At 35.3% G+C, this 19,131-nt stretch overlaps 1 protein-coding gene across 3 annotated transcripts in view; it reads left to right on the top strand.

The window, feature by feature from the left end:
• Window positions 1–19,131, top strand: part of Usp12-46 (Ubiquitin-specific protease 12/46) — a 164,538-nt gene that overhangs the window by 100,112 nt on the left and 45,295 nt on the right. For 2 of the 3 annotated variants that reach the window (XM_090370555.1, XM_090370557.1), the window contains 2 exons: window positions 1,567–1,647; window positions 11,583–11,734. In XM_090370555.1, coding sequence (XP_090226681.1) covers window positions 1,567–1,647; window positions 11,583–11,734 — 233 coding nt within the window. The remainder of the gene's footprint in view (window positions 1–1,566; window positions 1,648–11,582; window positions 11,735–19,131) is intronic. The other variant, XM_090370556.1, reaches the window with a different exon arrangement.

A 19,131-nucleotide genomic window follows, 5' to 3' on the forward strand; every position in this document is an offset into this window, starting at 1 on the left:
AATTATGCAATTAATTTTTGCTCTGGATTACTTAAGTCACATTTATAAATAATAGAACATTTTATAATATTGCAAAGTATTACACTTTCCCACCTGGCCACTTCATAATGCCACTCGGCTGGCAAAATTTTCTGAGGAGGACACTGTTGTAGTTCAAACTTCCTCCAACAGATGGCTGTACAGAGATTGCTCAGTAGGTTGAAAGGTTGCAAGTAACAACTGTTTCATTAGTAGTATTAATGCATGATTTTGCAATGGAGCAAACAAATATCAAATTTTGCTTTAAACTGGGAAAATCTGTAAAGAAATGTTTGAAATGTTAAGTCATACCAGTGGGTTTGAATGGAATAGGCAATTCAGAGATGGGTGAGAGGACATTTGCGATGGTCAAAGAAGGGACATCTGTCAACTTTTTGAAATGAGGACAGAGTTGCAAAAGTTTGGGAAATTGTGGCAAGAGATCATCATCACTCAGAATGATAGCTGATGTGTTGGATATGAATAAGAAGATTTGTTTCATCAAATTGTGCTTGATGATTTAGGGAAAAGGAGGGTCTCTGCAAAATTTGTGCTGCACAGCTTCATGGATTAGCACAAGCAACAAAGAGTCATTATGCAAAGAGATCTCTCTGACTTGTCGAGACAATTCTCATTTTCTCAACTGTATTATCAGTGGAGATGAGTGTTGGTCTTTCGGTATGACCCAAAGACGAAGTGTCAGCAAATGTGGTGGACTTCAAAATCGTCACCAAGGCTTCAAAAGTTTTGTTTACAGAAGTCCATGATCAAGACACTGATTGTGTTTATGGTGATGAAATGTTAACTCATACCATTGTGTTTTTGAATGATATAAGCAGGGTGTGATTCACAAAGAATTTGCACATGAGGCGGGGGGAGAGAGTCAGTTCTAAATTTTACGTACAAGTGCTTCAAAGACTATCAAAGTGCATTTCCTGGGGAAGGCTGCAATTTTTTTGAGAGAAAGACAGTTGGTTCTTGTTGCACAACAATGTCCCCATTCATTTCTCACTTGCCATGAAGATATTTCTAACAGAACATGGCATTGTACAGATCAATCATCCACCTTACCCTCCCAGTCTAGCACTGGTGGACTTCTTCCTCTTTTCCAAGTTTAAAAATGCCCTCTAAGGAAAGAGATTCCAGGGTGCTGAGGACATAAATATAAATGTAACCACTGAACTGAACATGATCTCTTTTAATGCCTTCGCTGACCCTTTTCAGAAAATTTAGAGCTGTGTAACAGGTGCATTCAATTAGGTTATCTTTGAATAAAAATAATAGCATTTTTCGAGCTCCTCCACTTTGTATTCTTTTTATTGCATTAGTTCAGAAACTTTATTGCCACATCTTGTATGAGACTGTAGATAAGCACCGATTTTTGTCTATTTTTTATAAAAATATAATTTGTTCCATATATCTGAATCTTTGGTACAAAGAGCTACATTTTACCAGGCTTAAACTATAGCTTTTAAACAGGTTTTCTTGTATAATTATGCCTTTATATGAAAATTATAACTTTAATGATTATTTTCTTATGTTCATTAGAATTGTTTGACAACTACATGCAACAAGATGCTCACGAATTTCTCTACTATTTATTGAATACTATAGCAGATATTCTTCAAGGTGAGTAAGGTACTATAAGTTTTCCCCCCCCTCCTGTCTCCTCTTCTTCCTCCCAATGTATGATATATATAAAATAGACTGACTAATCGAATCTCCACTATATAATAACCTGTGCTTTTTGGCAGCTACATAATTATTGTATTTAAGAAGTTTTAAGGAGAAAAATAATATAGTCCATTCCGGTTATTTGGGACACATCGGGACTAGTGCATTTTGGCCCGATTAAGCGGCTGCCCCAATTATCCGAGTTTCACGTAAATAGTTAAAAATACAATGTACCCCCCTTACAATTAGTTCACTGTACAATCAAATCACGTTATGGCAAACTCACCATAGTAAAGTACCGTTCACTATACGATGTGTAGTAAGTGCCTGTCATTGTGATCACGTTTGTGAATTGAATTTTAATTCTATTAAACAGCGATTCTAATTAGAGAAAATAGGAGGAATATTATCCACAGACTATAAAAGTAAAGCAAATTTACCCTTTATTACCTTACCAATTAAAAAATTAAATGATACGTGAAAATCGGAAGATATAGGTGATAATTGGAATAATTAATACGTACTGTAATATGTACATACAAACTAGTTGACATTTCTGTTCACTGACATTTGTGGATGGGGGTTAAAATTTAAAACAGTAAAAAGCAATCAATAACACAGAACACGGCATACACAAATTGCAAGTAACACGATACGTGCAAGTGAGAACAGAGTAATGAGTTACAAAGCTTTAAAAATAGGAATGAAGAGATCTGAAAATTAATTTTTTTATATGATTGAAGATTTCATGGAAGTGTAAACACATTTCACCCTAACAACCCACAGAATTCCAGCTGTCGGTATTATCGCAAATTCAGTAAGATTGAGTTTACAGTCCGTTTATGATAGATTTCACTAACAGAAAAGCCCAATAAACAGGTGACTGCTAATTGTTTTTATTGTTTTATGGTTGTGACCTCCAGAATTTTGACTGAACCACGTGATACCGTCGGAGACAATCGTAGGGTAATCTCTAGTGCTGCGGTCTCCTGCCCCAATTAAAAGGCATGCTGTCCCAATTAAGCGAAGTAAACCCTGGCTATTTTCTCGATTGCTGTCTGTTTTTTAAGATTTGCCCCAAATAAACGGCTGCCCCGATTAACCGGTGGCCCAAATAACCAGAATCCACTCTACTTGCTTAGTTTACTCTGAGTGTAGAGAAATGTGTACAACTTAAAAAAATAAATAAAAAGTTTTAGATGCTTTAGATCTAGGAGCCGTTTTGGATACTGCATTTTAGAATATATATTACTTGTCATTGCTATGCATAATATGTCTGAAATTTAAACATGAACAGTAGAAAATATACTGTCTACATAGATGTGAAGTATCTTGATAATGAGAATATCCTATGCAAATTAGTTGATTTTCTTGATATCAACATCACAACAGATATTTTAATTCTAAATCTACAGTTAGTAGAATAAAGAAGTTCATGTAGTAATCTCATCAACTTAATAGTTATTATGCTTGTCCTATGATTTACAAATGCTGTAAGTGAATTAAATGCTGAAACTGCATCAAGCGTTATGGAAATTTCTTTGTATATGGGTAACAGTATTTCTGATAAATGCAACATCTGCTTGTAGCTTCAGCAGTACCTTCACATGCTAAAATTCACATGATGAATTTTAATATCTTTTGTGTCATTATACCATTTAATATTTTTAAACTATTGTGTCATTATACCATGTTGATCGCCTTTGTTTTTAATGTTATATGACTGATATGCACAGTTCACAGTGTATTAATATCTTTATTTGTCTTCCCATCTTCTATTTACAGATAGGCCATCATCTATTTCTTTTCATTATGTTTTTTAGTAGTTGCATAGCTGTGCTGCCAGCTTTCTGGATTTACGAAGCAGAATTCTTATTTTTTACTTGTCTCTTCTCGGTCTCACTGTTGTAATATAGTTGTTGACAATCAGTTACTCTGTCTATTTGCAAAACTCAGGTTTTTCTCCATTTTATTTTCACAAAAAAATAAAATTTAAAATTGGAATTAAAAAAAAATTTTTTTTTTGCAAATTTCTGCATATTTTCATTAATGAATTGGCTGCCAGGTGAGTTATAGTAGTCTATGTGCAGATTAGAAATTCAGGATAATAGTGTTGTTCTCTGTTATGTGAAATCTTTTCATAGCTTGTGTAGTGCAAATCTAATTAACAATATCTTTCAGTAAGATGCCAAAGAAATACACCATGAAATTTTTCATGATGTATTTAACAATACACCATGAAGGTAACATGTTTACCTTGTCTACTGTATGTAAATATGATTTTTAAATTTTAGATGAGAAGGGGGCAATTAAACAGACATTTCAAACAAATAAGGCATGAGGTAATGCACAGAAAGAAGTGCAAAAATAGATGTATCATTTCATAGTAATGATGCTGATGGCTTGCCAAATATTTATTTGTATCCTGTCATAGAGTTGTGTTGATCATGCAGATACAGCATTGTACCGAAATATGTTTCCTGATAGCAAAATAGCAAAAAAAATAAGGTGGACGTACAAAACAACAGTCGTTATTAGTAAAATTGCACATATAAGGTAGTGATAGCTTTGAAAAATGGGCCATTTTTGATTGCTACAGATGGCAGTAATCAAGATGATTCTAAGCTATATACCAGGGATGGCCAACGAGTCGATCAAGACGAATTTTAAATATACAGTCATCCCTCGATTTGGGTGGTCAGGTATACTACCAAAATTTTATATTGCGTAGCGGGTTTCACTACCTGCGCGTTATTATTATTATTTTTTTTTTTTGCAAAGCTTCAAAAATAGGAATGAAGAGTAGATTTTGAAAATTTATTTTTGTTTTTTTTTTTGCATGATTGATGATTTCATTGAAGGAGAAATGTCGGTATTATTGCAAATGCTATAAGCTTGAGTTTACTACCCTTTTATAATTAGATTGCACTTACAGAAAAGCCCAATAAACAGGAAAGTGCAAATTGTTTTTATTGTTTTATGGTTGTGACCTCCAGAAATAGCTTCAGAGAAATATCACAAAGGCATTCAAAACTGATTGTTATAAGGATATAACCAAAGAGAGCAATAAACAGTGGTGTGTTTGTCCGGTTATTTTGGAAACAACTTCCTCATTTGGGAATCCTCTTCATAATTATCCTACATTAGCTGTTCAGACAGAATATTTTTCCGGTCTGCGCAACTTAAAGTGTTAAATTAAGTCGGTAAGCATTGCTTTTGCTGTTTTAATAACTGGACAGTACTTATATGTTAATTTAATACCTTTTGATTTAAAATGAATACTACAAAAAAGAGTAAAACGTATCATTTTTATCAAGAGTGTGAACTAGAATACTTTTTTGTAATGGTGAAAGAAAAATGTTGCTGTTTGATTTGCAATGCTTCTGTGGCTAGACCCAAAAAAGGAATTTAGAAAGGCACTTCACCGCACTCCATGGTAAATACCAATCGGATTTTCTACCCGAATAGTGACCTTAGAAAAAATAAATTAGAACTTAAATCCAGATTATTCACGCAACAAAATTTCTTCATGACACCTAATTTACAATCTAAAGCAGTAACTGTAGCATCATTTAAAGTGAGTCATCTTGCAAAAAAATGCAAATCATTTTCTGATGGTCAATTCATCAAAGATGCACTTTTAGAAATAATAGATTCTCTTTTTGAAAATTTTAAGAACAAAAATGAAATTAAAAGTGCCTTTCAAGATCTGCAGATCTGCAATTATCTCGAAATACTGTGATTGATGCATCGAAAAAATTAGTAAAAATGTGAGCGAAAAATTGTGTGCTGATATTGCTAATTGTGTGTCCTTTTCTTTACAACTGGATGAATCTACAGATGTCAGTGATACAGCTCAGTTGCTCATTTTTATTCGTATGGTTTTCGATGATTCTGCCACTAGAGAAGAACCGCTGGTTATGGTTTTGTTAAAAGAAAGAACTAGAGGTATTGATATCTTTAACTCATTCAAACATTTTATTGAAAAAATTAAATTACCACTATTTAAGCTCGTATTAGTAACAACAAATGGAGCTAAAGCAGTGACAGGGCATCTTAATGGATTCATCACATTGTGCCAAAAGGATGATGAATTCCCAGATTTTTTGAGTTACCACTGTATCATCCACCAACAAGTGTTAGCCAGCAAAAGATTAAATACTAAAATTGTTATGGACATCACTTTCAAAATCATGAATTCCATCAGAGGACAATTTCTTCAAAGGAGATTTTTCAAAATGCAACTCGATGAAAAAGAACCAGATCTGATATTACACACAGACGTGAGGTGGCTGAGTCAGAGTAAGTTTCTACAAAGATTTTGAAATTTGCTGAATGAAATTAAAAAAATTGTTGATCAAAGGGGAGTTGATTATCAGCGGCTACAAGATAAGAAGTGGTTGTGTGATCTGGCTTTTTTGCCGTATTTTACCAGTAAATTGAATGATCTGAATTTGGAATTACAAGGAAAAAATAAAAATGCGGGTGACATGATTAGTAGTATTTCTGCTTATAAATATCAATTTTTGGCAATGGCTAAGGATCTCAAAGAAAAAAAATTCGTCCATTTTGCCAATATGCAAGATCATTTGCAAAAATATCCTGTTTTTGAATTTAACAGAGAGAAATATGTTTTTGAAATTGAGAATGTTGTGGACGATTTTGGAATTTTGATGATTTGAAACTAGATTCAGTGATTTTAAAACAGTTGAAGACATTGTTTAATATATTTCTTATCCATTTAATGTCGACTTAGATACGAAACAAATTGTAGAAAAAATCACTTCGATTTTTCACATGGAGAAAATATTACTTGAAAATGAAATTATTACATTGTAAAACGATATCTTCCTAAAAGCCAGATCATCAGAAAAAGAATTTTGGAAATATGCTTGCCAAGAAAAGTACCCAAATGTAAAAAAATGCAGTGAACTTTTAAATTCCTGTTTTGGTTCCACATATCTATGTGAATTGGCCTTTTCATATTTGAAACAAACAAAGACGAAGAATCGCTGTGCTCTTACGGACTTGCATGCAGAAGATTCTTTACGGTTGGCCTTATCACAGTATATCCCCGATTTGAAAGCTTCGCAGATGACATGAAGAGACAAACTTCGCATAAATTAAAATTTTAAATATGTATGAATTTAAAATAAGAATTCTGAATTGTATTGAATTTTAAAATTTATAAAGAACATTTTTCAATATGTGTTGATTAACTTTTTTAACCTTGTACAATGAAATTTTTGAGATGGTAGATCGCGGCACATTTTGAAGGAAAAAAGTAGATCACATCACAAATTAAGTTGGCCATCCCTGCTGTATACCATTATGGTGACTTTTTTAATACAAAATAAATTATCAAAAATTGGCATAAATTTTATCAATTGGCAGTACATAATTTTGAAATTTGGATTTTTTTGTCAACAAGTTTCCAGTCACATCTTCATCTATTTCTCTACCTTTAATGACATCAGTCTTCTTGGGTAAAGAAATAGATAAAGCAATATATGTTTTGCATCGTAAGTTCTGTCAGTGTGAGAATCTACCAGACACTATTATGAAAGAATGAATTGATGTGTAGTGGGCCTTGGTTGAGGAACTGACATAGGCACAAGGAAGCTTGAAATACAGAGATTAGCTCAGTAATTTGTTATATTAGTGTCTGGCACTCAGCCAAAACACTGATGGATCCAATACTTTCTATTTTAGATTTAGGAGGAGTGCAGTTGTCCTGCCTCCCTAAAATCTGCTCGTGCACATCTCGTTGGTAAGCCCTATTACGTCACTTTGGATCTCAGCTTTTTAATATGCACTGCTCCTCAGTTCTCCTCTGAGCCACAGCACTCCCATTAGCTTGAGCCTTTTGCTTTGCTGCTCTGGTCTGAGTCATGATTTCGATTTAATTTCAATAAAATTTCAATTTCAGTACAAAATTATAACCCTAAACTTGTATCCCAATACAGTTATAATGTTATATATATTTTTCAGTATCAAGTTTTATCTACGAGTTCCATTTATATAACTTCTGTATCAAGTTATGTATTAATTAATTATGTTACATTTGTAATCTAAATCGTTATATGTATTTAGTACAGTTTAATTGACAACGAAGTTTAACAAAATTAATAGATTTTACTGATTAATTGACAATATTATATTATATACTGTACTATACTAATCTTAAGCTGTCTAGTTCGGGATATAATGTTGTGTCGTATAACAATGGCGGCAAGTTACGAACGGTAAATCTACGAACACTTAAGTATTAATTGACTTCCTCATGTATCCTGCTATCAGAATTTTAAAAAGAACAGGCAAACTTCCAATTTTTCCCTTTGATTCAAACATTTATAGCAGAGTATGACTGACTATAATGCCTAGGTTGTATGAGGTCTATGGCATAGGGAGGTAAGAAACAGTACTTTATATTACCACCTTCCCTTGGTAAAATTTCAGCAGTAATATTGGGTGATCTAACAATAATAATGCCTTAATACTTTCATTTGTATATTAATTTTTCCATTTGAAATGATTTGGGAATAAATAACATGCATTTATCAAAGACCTTGAATAAGCAAAATAGGTAAACTTAGTCTTTAATAAATTTTTTTAGGAGGTTGGACAGGTTTAGACATTGTCAGAATTCTTTGCAATCTTAGAACACCAGAATGAAAGGACTTAATGAACAGTAGAATGAAATGAGAATTAATGTTATTGATGACCTTAAAGATCTGATCGGTTAATTAAAGAAATTTTTTTTATATAAACATTCATATGTGTGTGGCACCTCCGTAGCCAGGTTGGCAGGAGCAGCAGTGTGTAGCACACACTCCTTGATTGGATTGGATTTTGAGCCCGTGACCACCAAATAAGGAGGATGCGGAAAGGTTAGGGAATGACCACCGCATATCCCCGGTGCAATATGGTCTTAGTTGCTAATGCTCCTAAAAACCAAATAACAACAACAACAACATTCATATGTGAAACTGTTTTACATTTAGTAATGCTAATGAACCAGCTGTAATAAATATTGGAAATTGAATGATTATATAGATTTGAAAAAAATTGCAGTTTAGAAGGGATTTGAACTTGCTGGATATGGTACAAAGGAAAGTAATAAGATTAGTTTAGGTTGTAAAGGTACAGTGGTCCTTAGTCTTTAATAAATTTTTTTAGGAGGTTGGACAGGTTTAGACATTGTCAGAATTCTTTGCAATCTTAGAACACCAGAATGAAAGGACTTAATGAACAGTAGAATGAAATGAGAATTAATGTTATTGATGACCTTAAAGATCTGATCGGTTAATTAAAGAAATTTTTTTTATATAAACATTCATATGTGTGTGGCACCTCCGTAGCCAGGTTGGCAGGAGCAGCAGTGTGTAGCACACACTCCTTGATTGGATTGGATTTCGAGCCCGTTACCACCAAATAAGGAGGATGCGGAAAGGTTAGGGAATGACCACCGCATATCCCCGGTGCAATATGGTCTTAGTTGCTAATGCTCCTAAAAACCAAATAACAACAACAACAACAACATTCATATGTGAAACTGTTTTACATTTAGTAATGCTAATGAACCAGCTGTAATAAATATTGGAAATTGAATGATTATATAGATTTGAAAAAAATTGCAGTTTAGAAGGGATTTGAACTTGCTGGATATGGTACAAAGGAAAGTAATAAGATTAGTTTAGGTTGTAAAGGTACAGTGGTCCCTTGGCTAGTAATCGTAATTGGTGCCATGAAAATGATTTTAAACCAAAATTATCATTGAGTATATGAAATATAGGTTAAAGGCATAATCCGTTCCTGTACCATTATCATCGGCGCCTCCATAGCCAGGTGGGAAAGAGCAGCAGTGTGTAACAAACGCTTTTTGATTAGACCGGGGTTTGATCCCGTCACCACCAAATACGGAGGATGTGGAAAGGTCAGGGAATGACCACCGCATATCTTGGAGCAATATGGCCTTAGTTGCTAATGCTCCTAAAAACCAAAACAACAACAACATCCTTTACCATCGGAAGGTGAACTTTTTCCCAGGAAATTCATTTTATTCTATAGTATTGCACGTATTTGAGCATTTCGTATTAGTAAATAAATATTGATGCTGACATTGTTAAATGCATATGCAATAAATATAATGAAATAACAAAAAAAAAATTCTTACTTTTAGCTAAAAAGGTCGTCTGGGGGGGGGTGGAGAATTATTCAACCACACCTGGAGGGCCAGGTGTGGTTGAAGCTACATATGTTTCTTGGTCCAATCTTGGTGTCTTCTGGCAAAATAGCTGTATTGCAGCCTTTCTCCTCATTAACAGCCTCTTGAGGTAAGAGGCCGTTAATGAGGAGAAACCTTCATATCAGCAGTTCAGAATGCCTCACATCAGCTTCTTCATCTGGTTCCAGTGATATAAAATTTCCTTGACTTGCAGTTGTCATGTGATCACCTGATCTGTTGGTAGATCTTTAGTGGTAAGCTCTATTTCATGAAATTGAACCAGGTTTTCAACATCCTTTTCATATGCTTCAGGTCCCATAGATTGACCAAGAGAGACAATTTCTTGGTCAATATTCATCTGACCTTCAAAGTCTTGGATGACTAGCCTCAGAGGTTTTTCAGAGCAGCGACAGATGAAGACTTCTTGCCATGCTGTCTTCTAAACCTACAACCCATACATGGTACAAACTACTATAGGTTCTGATACCTTTGGTTTTTGAAAGTAGTTTATGAAAACTTCTTCATGTTAAGCCTCTTTAAGTTGGCTGTCACTTGTTGATCCATAGGCTGGAGTGGTGATGGCTGACAGGAACATCACCTTGATTAAATCAAATTTGCTTTCTAAAGAAGCATCAAGTTCAGGGTCATGGCAAGATGCATTGTCCAAAAGTATCAGTCTTCAATGCCAACTTTAATGATCATGGACTTCTTCCCAGCAGGACAAAATATTTCAACTGACCATTCAGTAAACAGCTGTTCCTGATCATTCATAACTTATAGTAGACCTCCAGTTCACCTGTGATAAACTTTTTTGCCTGAATACCCTGGGATTTTCAGTGATACACATCGTGGTCGTCTTTAATTTAAATTCACCAGAAGCAGATCCGCTAGGGGGATGATTGTGTCCGACTGTTTGTATGATGTGGTCCGTAAATTTTTCTTGATTTGTATGTTTTTTTAATTAATTACGCTTCTTGATTAGACCTAGGTTCGAGCCCGTCACAACCAAATACGGAGGATGCGGAAAGGTCAGGGAATGACCACCGCATATCCCGGAGCAATATGGCCTTAGTTGCTAATGCTCTTAAAAATCAAATAACAAACAACGAGATCCTGTGAGGGGTGCATTGTAAATCAAAATATAGTTAATGAAAAATATTGTTAATCGAGGATCCTGCATATTCTTTCAGAGATTCCAGTTCTATAAATTGCCAAGACTGGAAACTTGGCATTTACTTGTGAACTTCTTAAGGTACATACTCTATAAAGGTTAAATAAACTAAACATTAAGGATATCTTTGTTATTTTGCAGGTGACTATACCAGGAAACATATACTTAAACTGAGAAAAGTTAATTGAAAGTTAATATAAAAAAAATTAATATTTAGCCTAAGAGTTAATTTGCTGCTGGTACAAAAATCTTCAGATCTTCTGGGGCTGAAATATTTAAACAATGTTCAAAAAGATTAAGACTAGCACTTTAATGATTAGAGTAATCCATGTCTTAATGTATTCCTAATGCATGCTGATTGAATATTTGTTATATATATATTCTTTGGTTCCTTGCGTCATTTTCCTAATACTAATACTGATTTTGTCATATGGAGGCTTGAATTGTTGGCTTTCTTTTTGTGGCATTTTTACATTTCCTCTTTTTCTATAGCAGAGAAGCAGCAAGGAAATTTGAAAGGAAAAAATACAAACCAGAATGGTGATCAGCAGCAGCAACAGTCCTCGAAACCTGAGCCCACTTGGGTGCATGATATTTTTCAAGGAACACTCACAAATGAGACAAGGTGTCTGAACTGTGAAACGGTACATATGGTTTTTGATTACTTAACTTTTGTTTTTATGATAGTTCTTTATGTTTAACTTGCAAAATGTTAAATTTCCGTTTATTTTTAGTTTAGTTGTAATGGAATTCTTGATTGATAATCTGGAAAATAGTGGGGAAAAGAAGGTCAGAATATGTTTTAGGTTACAAATTATTCTGTTGAAAGAGAAGGAAGAATGTTTGTAATTTTTCTCAAACCTAGGACAACTTCCCTAACTGTTGTTAATTTTGGGAATGGGGTCAAGTTCATTTAGTTTTATGTTATATGAACATGAGCAATATTTCATTATTAAGAATAAAACTCAATAGCAGCAATGGATATTAGTTATGGTATTTTGTACATTGGTCACAATAATGAACTTTTAGTTGCAATTGTTATCACCGATGTTTTGTGCATTCCTGAATTCTTAACTATATCCTTTATAATGTTAAAATAATGGATATCTTTCCACAGTGCACAATTTAACATTGTTTTGTAGATTTTACTCCAAAAAATTTAATGGTCTACTAAATAAGCATTTCTCTTGCTCATTTGACTTTCTTGATATGCCACTGTGAAGTAGTAGAAACATCCGGAATTTCCAAGAAACATGGCCCAGCATATCAAGCCTCAGTGATAAAGCAATTTTGAAGGGATTATAAAGTGATATGGCGCCTCCATAGCCAGGTGGGAAGGAGCAGCAGTGCGTAGCACAGGCTTCTTGATTAGACCGGGGTTCGAGCCCCTCACCACCAAATACGGAGGATGCGGAAAGGTCAGGGAATGACCACCGCATATCCCGGAGCAATATGGCCTTAGTTGCTAATGCTCCTAAAAACCAAATAACAAACAAACATAAAGTGATATGAAACTTATGACAAAGAGGCTGTTATTTTTGAGTTAGTACTTTCTTTTTAAATCCTTTATTTCAGACAAAGCCCTTCAAAGTAAAGGCAAACAGCTTTAGAAAGGAAAGACACCTTTCTTTTGCTTGTTAACATTACTAATAATCACTAACACACTAAGTACACAGCGTCTCGGTCACTAGGTGTTACTGCTCCTGCCTCCGTAGCCAGGTGGGAAGGAGCAGCAGTGCGTAGCACACGCTTCTTGATTAGACCGGGGTTCGAGCCCGTCACCACCAAATACGGAGGATGCGGAAAGGTCAGGGAATGACCACCGCATATTCCGGAGCAATATGGCCTTAGTTGCTAATGCTCCTAAGAACCAAATAACAAATAGCTCCTGCCTCCACATGACAGGGCTGAAAAGGTGGCCACTCCCAGGCAAATGGAAGGCTCAGTGACCAATACAAGCATGAAATTTGGAGGTATCTCAATAACAGTATCCCTTTGTAACACACTAAATACATCGAGAAGTGTCATACGTGAGTAGGTCCTCCTCACTGTTGCAGAGGAAGAGATTAAAAATGAGCCACAAAATGAAGATGTAATAGGTGTAAAGTGGATCACCATTAGAAAAGAAGGGACATTAACTTTGACTCAAAACCGTGTCCTAACCTTTAATATGCTTAAATCATCTACAACAGCGAAAGCTAGTTATTTGAATTAGACCTACATTTCAAACCTTCTTTGCTGTTTTAAATATAGAAGTACAGTCACTTGCAAACAACTTGCTGTGACACAGCAATATCTGCAAACTGTGGGTGTCATAACAGTGCTAATCAAAATTGCGCAGCTTAGAATCCAAAATGTTCAAACTTCTGTGGAAATCACACACTGTCTACTCCAAGGTGCACAAACACTGGAAATGGGGAAAAAAATATACAAAAATGCAAAACAGAATGTGGGGTTACCTACCAAAAGAGCAAAGAGGACAATATTACCTATGTGCAAATCACAAAAACAAGACACTCAATTTGAGTGTCTTGGTTTTGTAGTTTTGCACTCCCAATTGAGTAAGCAGGAGTAACGATTTCACCTCACAAATCTACAGCTGACTGTGCCTGAGAGTTACTTGGAGGTGTCCAAAGCAAAACTACACGAACAACCTGCCAGCATCTCACTCTTTTTGACCCAATTCTGAGAGCTCAAAAAAGAGTGGAGAGTGTAGGGTGTGTTTAGGGTCAAACGGTCAAACAAACAGTGGAGAGAAACAAGATATTGTAGAACAAAAAATACAAAACCAAACAGAAGACAAAATCCAACTAGATGAACCGGTACTCAAAGTTTTCTTTGCTGAAGAAGAGATGGATACAGGGAAGCCACATTTTCCAAAGAAGGAAAAGACCTAAACATAGAGATCAAAGGCATCAACTCAACAGAAAGACACCAAAAAATTCCACTAAAACTAAATAATGGATTTTTAACTGATTGTGCAATTTCCTATGTAAACATTTTCTAAGAAAATTTGACTTCTTTGAAATTACTACAGTTGAATTACTATTATCAAATTTGTATATTTTAGGAATTAATTCATTCATACACCACCCCTTGACTTGGACACCTGTGTGTGGTGAGGGACCTCCCAGTAATGCTTCTGGTCCTTCAGATTAGCATCACTGGGATGCAGTGCTCATAGCCTAGGTTCCAGGCTGCCACCATAAGAAATATAGCATGTTTGCCGTGTGCTGCAATACATGGAAACTCAGAAAGGGGGATCCTGGTTGTTGAGGGGCCTGGCTTCAACACATCACTTTGTCCCCTGCTTCAACAAGGGCCAAAATGTGTGTTCACCCAGGATCAATTGGCTAGTGAGTTTGCCTGCAAGGATCAACCATGTCAATGCCATGCCTTTACCCTCATAGTCCAAGGGATAGGATTCAGGTGGGTGGCAGTGCTGTTGTGGTGTCTGGGTAGTCCTGGTGACTCACTCCCAAGCACATTTATTGCTTGCCGGGTAGTGGTTGTGGAGCTCAGCACTGAACTGAAATAAAAATTGATATGAATCCTGATAATCTAAACTTTTCTTCGGGTGATTCCAGCATGCTCTAATTATTTTGCCACTGACTGGTTTTATGTGAAGCACCCTGTATATAACTCTGTTTTGCAAATTGCTTTCCCATTAAGCACTCATTGATTTAGTTCACTATGTCAGTCAATTTATGATTTTATGGATTATTACACCTATACACCTATATGCCAATCAGTTTATCATCTGATACTTTCACTTGTCACTCAATTAGTGGGCTGCATAATTTAATTTGCTGTTACAATATGCAATGTTAATTTTAGGCTGCCAACCTGTTAATTGTGTAAATTACCTAAATGATGTTTTTACTGTAGAAGCCTTACTCTGTTTATTCAAATTGTTGTTCAAACATTTTTGCTTGGTTATATTGGCTATTGAATGTTGTCAAATTTTGTCCAGTGGATACCTAGAGGATACCTAGTTTTCAACTTTTGTTCCTTGATGTGGATAACCCCTTGGGCTGTTATAAAAAATATCAAGCAGTATGTGATTTCATTATTTCAGTCAGAGTTGTTTTACACACGAAAGTTACATATAACGAGGTCAAATTTTAACCAACAGCATGAGCAGATACTTAGTATTTAACTTTTGTTTCTCTATGCAGCGTATCTTCCTTCAGCTGTTGTTAAAAAATTTCTTCAGTATGTGGCTTCCTAATTTTTATTGTAACTTTTTTATTCATGAAAGTCATGCATGTTTTTTGGTATTTGATATAAACAAGCTTAGACATGGCAGTTTCTGCTTACCATGTGTCAGTACTTACCCCAACATAAAAGGATATCTAACTGTTATGATATACAGTGTTGATTTTATGTTGCAGACCTGTGAAAGTGCAAAATATCAAAATGAATCACATTTGTTTGCTGTCAGGGAAAGGAGTCTCTTTTTGTGTAAGCCTTCAAATGCCCATTATGAACATTCTTGAAAAACAACTGCTTTGCAGCATAAAATTTATGAGCATTTGTTGCAGAGCTTATTCTTCCATTTAATGTTTCTGCCAGTTTCATTACATTAAAGTATACTAGAGAAAGTTGTAAAATGGCCAAATAGTAGAATACATTTGAATTTTTTATAAATGAGCAGTTTTGGTGTTACTAATGTTACCATGTTCGTGCTCGGCGTGAACATTGTAACATCAATAATTATTCTGCCAACTGCATGCATTGACTCCATTTATTGAGTGTGTAGAAGGAAAAGAGGTGCTGATAGAGGGCTGACTGAGTATATAGTGGGAAAGTTGCTGATAGTTTTCATAAACTCTTTCTTTACCTAATTACCATATTTTCAGGAACCATAAGATGCACTATTTTCCCTGGGGGAAACATTGCATAAAATTTCTCTGCTTCTTATGGTCTGAAGGTATGCTAGGTGCACACAGTGCTGTCTTGATATTAACCAACAAAAAATGTTTTTTGTCATACCTCCGCAATGAAAATATGTGATTCTGGAGGAAATAAATACGCTGATTCCGAAATTCACCATAAAAAGTCTCTATCATGTCTACATCAAAAGATGTCCAACGTTTAATGTTAAAATAAAGGGATATATACGTGTAATTCAAGTTTGTTGATACAAGTGTAAAAAAAATATTATTTGTTCTCTATAACTCATTTAAATTTGAAAAAAATATCATCATAAATCATAGTGAAATAGTTATATTTCAATAATATATAATCAGTATAATTGTCCTTAATTATATTGATTGTCCTGTAATTGTCCTTAAAAATGTTTGCTACTAAGGGATTTTCTTTTGTATTCCTGCTTACTCTCCCTCACCAGAAACCGGCAGTAATCCCCCATCATTACAGGATCCCAGTGACCTTGGTACTGCTTTTCCGTCATGGAAATATTTTGATGAAACCACTCCCCTTGTTCATCACTCACATCTCCCAGATTTTCAAGGAAAAAATTGAGATGGGAATGGAGAAAACGAATTTGAACAACATTCAACAGCCCGTGTTTTTGTAGCACTCGAGTAAATTAGACACCAACATTTCATATTTTTCTTCTTTCCTATTACCCAAAAAACCATGTACTACCGCCTTAAATGATCACCAAGCTGCCAATTAAACTTCCTTTAACTGGGTTTCAAACACAGTCTTTCAGAAGTTTCCTAATTTCTGGTCCTACAAAACTTCCTTAAGTTTGGCATATGTTAAATTAGGAAACGCATTTCTCAAGTATGCAAATCCATTACCTTCTTTATCCTCCTTTATCCTAGTCCCTTCACGAAATTTTTCATCAATCCAAGTTTGATGGGCAGGGATGGGAGAAGAACCTTGTTTGATTGCACTAAAGGAATATATTTTACCTTACATTGTCCTAGTATGAACTCATCCTGCTTGTTCCAGTGTTGCACAACATAATATGGGCTGAGAGGTGGCAAATGAAGTTTAACATTGACAAATGTAAAGTACTACATATGGGAAACAGCAACCCCAGAGCAACGTATCAACTCTGTGGTACTACACTGACAGTGGTAGAGAATGAAAGGGACCTGGGGGTGATTGTGCAGGCAGATATGAAGTTTTCTGAGCAGTGCAGACGGGCTGCAAGAGTAGCTCATGGTGTATTGTCGATGATATATAGGAATTTTTCTAGCAGGGATAAGGAGGTGATTATTCCCTTGTATAAGGCAATGGTCAGACCACACCTAGAGTACGTATACAGGTCTGGAGGCCTCATTTCAAGAAGGATGTAGAGATGCTGGAACGAGTACAGAGAAGGGCAACAAGATTAGTGAATGGAACAAAGGGGTGCTCTTACGAAGAAAGGCTTAAGTTTTGCAAATTACAGTGTCTGGAGACTAGGCACCGGCAAGGTGATCTGATAGAGGTGTATAAAGCCTTGAATGGTTTGAGCATGCTCAATGCTGATGGGATTCTTCCTCTTGCTCAGAATAATCACCTGAGAGGGCATAAATTCAAATTGAGAAAGGACAGATGTAGGATAGACGTGAGGAAATTTGCCTTTAGCCAGCGGGTGGTTGGTTGGTGGAATAGACTTCCATCCCTTGTCGTGGAAGTTGATAGCCTAAATAAGTTTAAGGCTCAGCTGGACAGGTATTTCGAGCGAACAGAGGGGTGAAGTGGAAGTGGTTATTTTTTATTTATTTATTATTTTTTTTTGGCTGATGCTGCATAAGCTTGCTTTCTTGCATCAAATGCCTCTACTAATGCTAATGCTAATATTCTTCTGTCACACGGCTGTCTCACAAACACAAAAAACGTTTTGTGAAACCCTCCTGAAAACCAACAAGCAAACCAGTAACCCTAAGATCACTGCATATGTTCCAACCATAATCCTGGTATTTTATACCATTTAGAACCTTTGACATGCTTTCATGACTTTCTTTAAGTCCAAATGAATGAAACACTGGAACTAATGGAAATTCGTTGCCATTATAACTGCTTTTAAAATTATGTTTGGAGAATAGATTTACATTAATACTTGGAAAACCTTAACACAGCCTATGTTAGCAGCAGAAGGTTAAAGGTCAACCAAATTTACCTGTGATTAGAAAAGAAGCTCTTGTAAAAAATGTCTAATTATGATGACAAGAACCATAAACCATCACTTGAACAGGCAAAAAACGCTGTGCTCTCTCTTCAAATTTTAATTTGTTGCATCGGAATTCGAACCTAAGAACCATAGGTAGAAGTTTGATTATGTTTATCACAAGAAAACCGAGGCCAGAATCGATTACCAAAATTAAGAGAATTAGCTTATATCTGTTAAAATAAATCAGTATGTCATACATTACTGGCTAGATTATACAAAATTGTCATATTTTGGTAAAACGTAACTCCTTCTATATTTAATAACTGTGATGTGATGTGAAACTGTCATGGTGATTTTCGAAATCTACCCGTAAAAATTGGTTAAAAACGACATTTAAGTTCTTGGAGGTAAAAATTGTGTCGGCTAGTGTAATTGGTGGTGATTAGAGACCGTATGGTCAAAACATCCAGGTGGCCTAAAAAGTTAGGTCTTTTATTGCATTACCATTTCAGATAACATATAACAGAGGCAACAAAAAAGCATGCTTGCTGAATTAAGCACAGAGTTAGCCATAATTTCAGGAGGACTTAACCAGCTGCAGTCATTGGATATCTCAATTAATAAACCCTTTAAAGTATTGTTGTGTGAGGAGTGGGCCAAATGGATGTAGGTACCAAATCTTGATTTGACCTCAACAGGATGAAAGAAGTGACCAACAATTTCCCAGGTCTGGAAACAGGTAAAAAATTTGTGGGATTAGTGAAATACAAGACAGTTCTGTGTCCTTGTGTGGAATCAGCAACCTCCTTTGTGGCTTTGAAGATGATGCCTCTTTGAGGAAAGTGCAAGTTCAGAGCATATCAGTAATGATGGGTATGCAGCAACAACAACAATATCTTATTAGCATTATATTATGAGTGAAAATCTGTTTTATGCTGATATTTTGTTTAGTAAGTGTTTGTGAAT

Source organism: Mastigoproctus giganteus, chromosome 3 (assembly GCF_048544385.1).
Source record: "Mastigoproctus giganteus isolate SK-2022 chromosome 3, ASM4854438v1, whole genome shotgun sequence".
Taxonomy (NCBI): Eukaryota; Metazoa; Arthropoda; class Arachnida; order Uropygi; family Thelyphonidae; genus Mastigoproctus; species Mastigoproctus giganteus.